This window comes from Archocentrus centrarchus, chromosome 16 (assembly GCF_007364275.1).
Source record: "Archocentrus centrarchus isolate MPI-CPG fArcCen1 chromosome 16, fArcCen1, whole genome shotgun sequence".
Lineage (NCBI taxonomy): Eukaryota > Metazoa > Chordata > Actinopteri > Cichliformes > Cichlidae > Archocentrus > Archocentrus centrarchus.
This window is the reverse complement of record NC_044361.1, coordinates 20,269,108-20,280,256: the sequence shown is the minus strand read 5'-3', so window position 1 is coordinate 20,280,256 and position 11,149 is coordinate 20,269,108. Positions and strand designations below refer to the sequence as shown.

The 11,149-nt window shown below is 39.6% G+C and overlaps 1 protein-coding gene across 1 annotated transcript; it reads right to left on the bottom strand.

Moving 5' to 3' along the window:
* Positions 1–4,609: 4,609 nt before the first annotated feature.
* LOC115794350 (chemokine-like receptor 1) lies at positions 4,610–10,898 on the bottom strand. Its single transcript, XM_030749814.1, has 2 exons — positions 10,826–10,898; positions 4,610–5,721 (listed from the first exon to the last, which is right to left on the bottom strand). The coding sequence occupies exon 2, from the start codon at positions 5,705–5,707 to the stop codon at positions 4,610–4,612; it is 1,098 nt and encodes a 365-aa protein (XP_030605674.1). The 5' UTR covers positions 5,708–5,721; positions 10,826–10,898.
* Positions 10,899–11,149: the final 251 nt, after the last annotated feature.

Sequence of the window (11,149 nt, the reverse complement as noted above, 5' to 3'; positions counted from 1 at the left end):
GACGATTTAGATACACAGCCATCCAAGGCCTACTATTGTTTTGGTTCAGGCCATCATAACTAATTTGCTGACAGACCTTACAGTTTTCTGGTTACCTCTCAGAAATCCAATCAGCTGAACTTTTTTGTTTCTACTCCAACATGCAGAAATAGACACTCCAACACTCCTCCAGATGTAATCCACTTTGATTCAGCTCTACTAAATTTGAGTTTGTACCGTTTCTGCATCCCTCATAGATGTTAGATTCAACTCATTGTCATTGTGCACACAAGGCACACAATGAAATGATCGTTCCAGATCACTAATCTAGAGACAAGGATCTGCAGTCATGCAGTCAGAGACAGGCGCTACCGTTAGGCAATGTGGTTTAAGTGTCTTGCCCAAGGCCACAATGCAGTGCAGAGACAGGGGCTTGAACCAGCAACCTTCCAGCGCCTACCCACTGCACCACTGCCACAAGTTAGTGATAGCAGCCTTACTAGGGCCTGAACAGCTGCTGAGAAACCAGATATCCCCAAATCCAATTCGTGAAAAATCCTGGTATCAATATACAGTGCCTTGCGAAAGTATTCGGCCCCCTTGAACTTTTCAACCTTTTGCCTCTTTTTAGGCTTCAAACATAAAGATATAAAATGAAAATTTTTTGTGAAGAATCAACAACAAGTGGGACACAATCGTGAAGTGAAATGAAATTTATTGGATGTGTCAAACTTTTTTAACAAATAAAAAAATGAAAAATGGGGCGTGCAATATTATTCGGCCCCTTAACTTTCAGTGCAGCAAACTCACTCCAGAAGTTCAGTGAGGATCTCTGAATGATCCAGTATTGTCCCAAATGACTGATAATGATAAATAGAATCCACCTGTGTGTAATCAAGTCTCCGTATAAATGCACCTGCTCTGTGATAGTCTCAGGGTTCTGTTCAAAGTGCAGAGAGCATCATGAAGACCAAGGAACAGACCAGGCAGGTCCAAGATACTGTTGTGGAGAAGTTCAAAGCAGGATTTGGATACAAAAAGATTTCCCAAGCTTTAAACACCTCAAGGAGCACTGTGCAAGCAATCATATTGAAATGGAAGGAGTATCAGACCACTGCAAATCTACCAAGACCCGGCCGTCCCTCTAAACTTTCATCTCAAACAAGGAGAAGACTGATCAGAGATGCAGCCAAGAGGCCCATGAGCACTCTGGATGAACTGCAGAGATCTACAGCTGAGGTGGGAGAGTCTGTCCATAGGACAACAATCAGTTCTACACTGCACAAATCTGGCCTTTATGGAAGAGTGGCAAGAAGTAAGCCATTTCTCAAAGATATCCATAAAAAGTCTCATTTAAAGTTTGCCACAAGCCACCTGGGAGACACACCAAACATGTGGAAGAAGGTGCTCTGGTCAGATGAAACCAAAATCGAACTGTTTGGCCACAATGCAAAACGATATGTTTGGCGTAAAAGCAACACAGCTCATCACCCTGAGCACACCATCCCCACTGTCAAACATGGTGGTGGCAGCATCATGGATTGGGCCTGCTTTTCGTCAGCAGGGACAGGGAAGATGGTCAAAATTGATGGGAAGATGGATGGGGCCAAATACAGGACCATTCTGGAAGAAAACCTGTTGGAGTCTGCAAGAGACCTGAGACTGGGACGGAGATTTATCTTCCAACAAGACAATGATCCAAAACATAAAGCCAAATCTGCAATGGAATGGTTCACAAATAAACGTATCCAGGTGTTGGAATGGCCAAGTCAAAGTCCAGACCTGAATCCAATCGAGAATCTGTGGAAAGAGCTGAAGACTGCTGTTCACAAACTCTCCATCCAACCTCACTGAGCTCGAGCTGTTTTGCAAGGAAGAATGGGCAAGAATTTCAGTCTTTCGATGTGCAAAACTGATAGAGACATACCCCAAGCAACTTGCAGCTGTAATTGCAGCAAAAGGTGGCGCTACAAAGTATTAACGCAAGGGGGCCGAATAATATTGCACGCCCCGCTTTTCAGTTTTTTATTTGTTAAAAAAGTTTGACACACCCAATAAATTTCATTCCACTTCACAATTGTGTCCCACTTGTTGTTGATTCTTCACAAAAAATTTAAATTTTATATCTTTATGTTTGAAGCCTGAAATGTGGCAAAATGTTGAAAACATTCGGGGGCCGAATACTTTCGCAAGGCACTGTAATACAGGAAGATTGACACATGAGGAAAGAACACTGAGGGAGAACTAAACTCTAAAGCAACCAGGAACTATGAACGCAACGGAATACACAAAGTAATTATACATGAAGCAAATATAAACATTAACCAACCAGGAATCAAACAGAACATTCAATGAACAAAATATAAAAGTCCAAAAATCTCAAAAACACTGGTTAAATTACAGATAACATATCATGATATCACTGGCTATATAGGGTTAACTTGGTATAGGGCAGTGCATGAGCAACATCTTTTTAAGCTGTAGATTTTATATTAAAAAATGGAAAATACATTTTTGGGTTAATTTACACTGTACTGAAGTGTATTGTACATATACGGTCTTTATTACTGTGTCATTTTTGGTGACATGTCATTTCTATTTATGAGCTTGTCTTATTTTCACCTTATTTTCTTTTCTGTCACAATAAGCCATAAAGTCAAGAAGAAATCAACATCTGCAGTGCAAATGAAAGATGTTTTCTTTATTAAACAGATTACCTTAATGTTATTTGAGTTTCGCAAATTCACCCACAATCGAAATACTTATTCCAAAACAATGGCCAGTTTCTCTTCTAACCCACTAGATTTGAAGAGTAAAACTAATAATCTACAGCAGCTACTACAGCTCAATGAATGTACATGAATACAGCTGTTCACACCTTTTCTTTCTTTTTTTCCAAGCTGCAGTGCACTGAGTGATAAAACAATATTTCAACTAGACACAGGCATAGAAGTCATATACATTTCACAACCAAAGACTTTAGAGAAATCGTAATTATGACAGGAACCTTTCCATGTTAAAAGTCAAAATCCTCTCAAAAAGAAAACAAAAAGCTTTCTTTTACGGTGAGTAGTATGTGATGGCCTTTGTCAAATAACATTTACTATACTATTTAGGGGATGTGCAATCATTTTTAATTACACAACAGTCAGGTTCATATGTAACTGGCAGTTGACATGCTGTTTGCTTTCTTTTCTGTCTTTCCTGTTATGAGGAGAAATCTGAACAACTTTGCCTTTTTGATTCTTGAGTTGTTTCGGTTTTATGAACAGTGAAGTAACAGTGTAGAAGCCTTTTACTGGTACGGTGTGTGATTTAAAAGGGGAATAATTTCTTGTCGTTTTTCTCCATGTTGTGCATTGAATTAAAACTGCTCTGAACAACACACTGTACAACAGCTCACACCCACTCCAGGACTGGAAGCTGCTTCAGGAAAGCACCTTCAGTCACAGACTGATACCACCTCCATGAGGTAGAGGTATTATCTAGTCATGAATTAAAAAGGACTTAAAATGATCTATTGGATCTCATCAGTTACAATCTAATTTTCGGACAGAAATCCAAAGATACTGGACATTATTTTAAAAATTGCGTTGTGTTTTTCACTTTGGGCTCACAAATTAGGTTCTCCTTGTCCTCCACTTTCTTTTGTTTTTCTGTTTTATTCTGTTTTTAGATTACCTCAGATGGTTTTTGTTTGTTTATTTTTTTCTTTTAAAAACCACCATAACTCCTATGGAAACACTTTAGTAAGCTGTCCCTTTTCTCTGACATTATTTGAGTTTCAGTTAATAATTGACTTTGTCTGAGGAAGTCTGGCAAAATTGGTGCTATGTGCAATTGTGTGGTGATGCATATTATAAGTGGAGAAACACTGAAATCCAAACACACACAGATAGCTCAGAATTATCGTCATCATTTATTGGTGCCAAAAGGAGCTCAGAAAAAGTGAAAGAAAGAGATTATTCATGGCATTGTTTATATTGAATCAAGCATGTATAAAGGAGTTACATTTTATTAAACTTTAGAAAATTGTTGTACATCGCAGCTACTACTTTAACCATAAAGACATCATAATTATCATGTATATTAACAAGGAATATGCCAGACTGTTGTTATGCTAATTAAGAAATAGCAGCTGTAAATGTTTATATGTTTGAGCTGAAAAGGAATCGGTGGTAGTCAGCTCATATTAAGAGACAAATGTTACATTTATCGAATGAAAATGAACAGACAGACCAAATGAGTTATACTTACAACACAGTTTAACAGCCCACTTTACTTTTACCTAAGATGGCTTTTGTTGTAACTGTCATTTATCCAAATATCAACCAAATCTTACTTGTTGGTTGTGTAACACAAAGTCAACCAATAACAAGCTTAATACTACTTTTGAAATCACTGACTGGTTCTTTTGTTCAAGGAGTGGAATTTTACATTTTCTTTTAGATCCAAAATGGAAGCAACTCAAATGCACTGGTGTAAGTAAAAGAGATGCCAAAAAGACAGCATAGATCTACTATATTGGTCATCCATCAGATTAATACTATAGCAACCAAAAAGCCAAAAAGTAATTTGATATTTTTGTTTCACAATTCTTTGCCATTTACAGTTTCAGTATTTGTTTTTTTTATACTTCAGTATTCAAAACTTGGCTCTGACTGGTGTCCACTGACTTCTTAAAAGTGTGAGCATCTGTCTCCACTTCCCGAAAGGCAATCTCCAATGCTTTCAGGATGGATTTGCGAACTTTATCCTTAAAATCTTGGCCAAGGAACACGTACAACAGTGGATTCATGCAGCTGTTGAGAAAGGCCAGACTGGTAGCCAGAGGGATCCCTATAGTCATGACATGTTCTAACATTTCACTTGATGTATCTGACGTGAAGTTCACTAGTTCAATTAGACTCATGATGTGGAAGGGAGCCCAGCACAAGAAAAAAGTGATGATAATGGCAGCAATAATTTTAAAGGGACGACTTGACTGGCTGGCCAGAGTGGGGTTTCTTCTGAGATGATGGATGATGACAGCATAACAGGAGGCAATGACAGTGAAGGGCGCTACAAATCCCAGGAGAAAGCGGGTGATGATAATGGCCTGATGACGAAATTTTCTTAACTGAATCACAGATCTTGTTGTGTTGTCATCAGAAAGAGCATAGTTGTTGAAACAGATGGTTTGGTCTTGAGAATTTTTCTCAGTGTCCCTGAAGATGAGGTATGGAGTGCAGAGAATCAAAGCCACCACCCAAACACCCAGACTCACACAGGATGCCTTGCGTACATTTCGGTGGTTCTGAGCCCAGACAGGCCACACCACAGACACATATCTGTCCACACTGATCACCACCAGAATGTAGACACTGGCAAACAAATTCAGATGGCTGATCGTGGTGTTCAACTTGCACATGAACTTGCCAAATGGCCAGTGGAAATCCATAGCTGTGTATGTCACAGTCAGTGGCAGAAATGCAGTGAAGAGGAAGTCAGCCACAGCAAGGTTGAGGTACCAAACTGTGTTAACTGTTTTCTTCATCTTGAACCCAGTCACCCAGATAACCATTCCATTCCCCAACACACCAAGGACAAAGACCAGGGAATAAAGAATGAGAGAGATGATGTGGACAGACTGTCTCAGTCCACCATACGTGTCAATATACACAGAGCCATTTTCATCAAGTGCAGCAGTTGTATTGATTTGATCAAAAGTGACAGTGGTCATTTCCATCGTTGTCTTGAGACCTGCATAAAGAAAATAATATGAATTCATGTAAAAGTCATCTTTGAAATTAATTCTAATCTGTCTTCAGTTTCAGTGTCTTCAGCACTGAGAGTCTCTAAAAATTAAAATTATTCTTAAACATTTAGAGCTCAAAGTGAACAGCCAATATAATGCATTTAGAAGTGAAGGTCGTGGCTTGCAGCTGAGAGCAATGTTTTCAACTCAGACGTGATCAAAGCTATAAAAGCAACAGATCAATTATAATCTATCCATCTAGTTGTTAAGGCCTGTATATATATATATATATATATATATATATATATATATATATATATATATATATATATATATATATATATATGTGTGTGTGTGTGTGTGTAAAACCCCTCTCGCTGGGATAAGTTGATCAGTTATGCAACAGTTGATGTATAACTGATCAGTTGATCTATCAGTTGATGTATAACATGCCAGCAGTGGGCCTTGAGATGCTTGGCTACAAGATGAACAGCAATAAGGAGTGGTACCCTCCATGGACTAGAGGCTAAGATCAGGCAGCATGGAGCGAAGTTAGCCAGCTTTCAGAGCTGCAGAAAGGTGTGATGAAGAAAGTGGTGCCTGACAAGTACAACAGGCTATCTATACCTGAGCAGCAGCAGGTTAACAATTTCTGAAGCGCTCAGACAACCATGCCACTTTCACTCAACCTTTATCCCTGATGCTCAATTTGAACTACTGCATTCTATCTTGACGTCCCTAAATGCTGACTAGATATTTTCATTAACGAGTAGTTAAACAGGTGTAACCAGTGAAGTGGCTGCTGAATGTCTGTATGCCCACATGTTTGCCTCCAAAGTCAATAAAGTTTTGAAACTAGTAAAAAATAATTTGATGTCTATGTCTTAAAATGGTGGTGAAAGGTTTTTATTCATTCAACAGAGAGTTGAAGTGATAGACTTCCTTTTCATGTTTTGACATATGTAAAAAAGATTTTGATTGTAGTAGTGTCTTTTGCACAGTTGATTCTGTGTTATGAAAAATTAACTGTGTTGAGAACTGCACTAAGAGACTGAGAATGACTTTTCTTCTGACAATTGCATCAAAGAAGAGAGAGAAGAAAAAACTGTTACAGGAAACTAAAGAGTGTCCAAATTAGCGACAGTGTTACGAGACCAGTATGTCACCATAATTTCTCAACAATTACACATGCATGAAAGGGGACAATGATTGGTGACTGAAGGTTTTGGAATAGTTAGATTACATTATCCTAAAATTTGTAACCCTCCACAAAACATATTTTTCTGAAATAAACTTTTTTGAATGATTCTTCTTCTTCTTCTTCTGTTCCTTTTAGGGCAGGGCTCTTCAACTCCAGGCCTCGAGAGCCCCTGTCCTGCAGCTTTTAGATGTGTCCCTGATCCAACACACCTAAATCAAATGGCTGAATTACCTCCTCAGTATGCAGTCAAGTTCTCCAGAGTCCTTTTAATGACTTCTATATTTGACTCAGGTGTGTTGAAGCAGAGACAGGGGCTCCAGAGGTCTGGAGTTGAAGAGCCCTGTTTTTGGGGTTGCCATAGTGAATCGTCTGTCTCAATCTGACCTTATGCTGAGCATCTTCTGCCATATCAACCCTGTGTATGTCCTCCTTCACTAAATCTATGAACCTTTTACTCTTTTTCTCCAGACTGCAGCTTCATTTTCAACATCCTTTGTCTAATATATCCACCATCCCTCCTTCACACACGTCAGAGCCATCTCAGCCTTGCCTCTCTAACTTTGTTTCCAAACTGCTCTACATGAACTGTCCCTCTGATATATTCCTTTCTAATCTGGTCAAAATTTTCAACTCTGCCACCTCCAGCTTGGCCTCTTGTTTTTTTTTTTTGTTAGTGCTACCGTCTCCAAACCATACATCGTATCAGGTCTCACTACCATGTTATAAACCTTCCCTTTCAGTCTTACTGCTATAATCCTGTCAAAAACCATCCACCACACACTGGCTGCACTCATGCCTGGATGGGTGACTTCGGGTATTGAAACTCGTCTACTATCTCTACTTCTTGCATGTTCACCTTTCACCTTTCCTCATTCACACATGTATTCTGTTTTGCTTCTACTGACATTCATTTCCCCTGCCTAGTGCATACCTCCACATCTTGTGGTCCTCTTCTAACCTGTTCCCTACTCTCACCACAGATTGCAATGTTGTCTCCGAACATCATAGTCCATGGAGACTCCTGCCTGACATTGTCTGTCAACATAACATTGCAAACAACAAGGAGCTCAGAGCAGATCCAGGATGTAATCCCACCCACACCTTGAACCCACGACATGAGAGAGCCCAGGTTGCTCTGATAGTGGTGTTCAGCTCTTCTGAATTGTTGGGTCTGGAGTATCGCATCTTCCTCTTCACAATACCCCATAGAAAATCTGTGGGGTTAAGGTCAGGCGGGCTTGCTAGCCAATTAAGAGCAGGGATACCACGGTCCTTAAAGCAGGTACTGGTAGCTTTGGCACTGTGTGCAGGTGTCAAGTCCTGTTGGAAAATGAAATCTGCATCTCCATAAAGTTGGTCAGCAGCAGGAAGCATGAAGTGCTCTAAAACTTCCTGCGTTGCTGCGTTGACCTTGGACCTCAGAAAACACAGTGGACCAACACCAGCAGATGACATGGCACCCCAAACCATCACTGACTGTGGAAACTTTACACTGGACCTCAAGCAACATGGATTCTGTGCCTCTCCTCTCTTTCTCTAGACTCTGGGACCTTGATTTCCAAAGGAAATGCAGAATTGACTTTGATCAGAGAACATAACTTTGGAGCACTCAGCAGCAGTCCAGTCCTTTTTGTCTTTAGCCCAGGTGAGACACTTCTGACGCTGTCTCTTGTTCAAGAGTGGTTTGACACAAGGAATGCAACAGCTGAAACCCATGTCTGCATACGTCTGTGCGTGGTGCTTCTTGAAGCACTGATTCCAGCTGCAGCCCACTCTTTGTGAGTCTCCCCCGCATTTTTGAATGGGTTTTGTTCCACAGTCCTCTCCAAGGTGCGGTTATCCCTATTGCTTGTACACTTTTTTCTACCACATCTTTTCCTTCCCTTTGCCTCTCTATTAATGTGCTTTGACACAGAGCTCTGTGAACAGCCAGCCTCTTTAGCAATGACCTTTTGTGTCTTGCCCTCCTTGTGCAAGGTGTCAAAGGTCGTCTTTTGGATGACTGTCAAGTCCGCAGTCTTCCCCATGATTGTGTAGCCTACAGAACTACACTGAGAGACCATTTAAAGGCCTTTGCAGGTGTTTTGAGTGAATTAGCTGATTAGAGTGTGGCACCAGGTGTCTTCAAAATTGAACCTTTTCAAAATATTCTAAATTTCTGAGATACTGAATTTGGGGTTTTCATTAGTTGTCAGTTATAATCATCAAAATGAAAAGAAATAAACATTTGAAATATATCAGTCTGTGTGTAATGAATAAATATAATACACAAGTTTCACTTTTTAATTGAAATTACTGACATAAATCAACTTTTTCATGATATTTTAATTTTATGACCAGCACCTGTACTTCTCCATCAACATTCAAAGCAAACATCACATCTGCAGTGCTCTTTCTCAGTGTGAAGCCATACTGCTGCTCACTGATCATCACCTCTCTTCTTCACCTAACTCCAGAGCTGCATAGGCCCCCTGACCACCAGGGGGGCCCCCCAAGCTCACCCACATTTGTCATGAAACTTTTTTGGTTTGTTTTAATTTTTTACAAATGCCAATTTCCTAAAAGAAAGAAGAGACTTTTCTAACTGTCCAGATTTGTACATTTGTAACAACACTAATTTAATGAGTAGGCTACACTCTAATTAGGGATCCTCAAATCCAGGCCTCGAGGTCTGGTGTCCTGCAGGTTTTAGATGTGTCTCTGCTTCAACACACCTGGGTCAAATATAGAAGTCATTAGCAGGACTCTGGAGAACTTGACTGCAGACTGAGGAAGTAATTCAGCCATTTGATTCAGGTGTGTTGGATCAGGGACACATCTAAAAGCTGCAGGACACGGACCTTGAGGCCTGGATTTGAGGATCCCTGCTCTAATTTTTCTGTCTCATACTGATGCTAAAAAGCTAATTCATGAATTTATTACTTTATTTATTTATTTATTTATTATTTATTATCAGGCTGTCCTAAAAGCTCCCTGAAAAGCCTTCAGCTGATCCAAAAATGCTGCAGCTAGAGTACTGACAGGGACTAGAGATAGCGCATATTTCTCACATATTGGCTTCTCTTCATTGGTTCATAGTACTGTATCACCTGAATAGAGCACTTTGCTCTCAGACTGCTGGCTTACTTGTGGTTCCTACTTAAGAGTAGAATAGGAGGCAGAGCCTTCAGCTTTCAGGCCCCTCTCCTGTGGAACCAGCTCCTAGCTTGGATTCAGAAGACAGACACTCTCTCTATTTTTAAGATTAGGATGACTGTTGGGTTTTCGATGTAATTGTTGTAGGGTCTTTACCTTACAGTATAAAGTACCTTGAGGCGACTATTGTGAGTTGGCACTGTATAAATAAAATGTAATTGAATTGAAAAATTGAGTTGAAAAGGCTGAAACAGTAATACATCCTAAAAAAAAAATGAATAATCAACTTTAACCCTCCAGTATTAATAACGATAAAGTTCAGGGGACAATGAAATGGTATGAAGGGGGCCCCAAAGAAAATCTTGCCCCTTCAAGGCTTGGGCTGGCTCTGCCTAGCTCCAACAACTCTTTCCCACATCTTCATGTAATGGCTCATCACCTTTATCCCCCTGTAGTTGCTACAGCTCTGCACATCACCCTTATTTTTTGAAAAGTGGTACAACTACTGTGAATAACTTCAAAAATCACTGTCCTCATGAAAGCAGTGTTCTCTCTTGAATTAAGCAGTTTAACTCAGTTTTGATAATTTAGCCAATTTTATTATTTAACATTATCTCTGCAAATGACAAAATATTCCAGCAATCAGTTTTTTTTTTACTTTATACAACAGTATGAACAAGTGAATTTCCTGCTATATTTGTATACATATACATATTCAAAGAACAAAAATATTTCTAGGGAATCACACAATTTGTGAATCATGAGATAGGTACCTTTTGTAAAGCTTTCTTGTTGGTTGTTGATGAATCCACTGCAGAAGAATGCCTTATCAAACTCAGAGCAGATTAAAATAGCTGAGACTAATCTGTGGGCTGTATGCAACCACCCATACCAATGCTATCAGCATCCTCTTTTGCAATTTCAATCTGTTTTCTTTTCCAACGTTGTTGCCTCATCCTTGTGGTTGGTCAACATTAAGTTGTGAAAACCAAGGTGTTTTAACAGTAGCATGTAATAGAGCACATGAAGTAAAACATACATCTTTTAGCTCATTGCCCCTCTGTTCCTGATATTTTCTTTTCTTTTTGCTTTGATTC

Coding starts and splice junctions, on each gene's coding strand:
- LOC115794350 (XM_030749814.1), bottom strand. CDS start 5,707: ATGGAAATGACCACTGTCACTTTTGATCAAATCAATACAACTGCTGCA.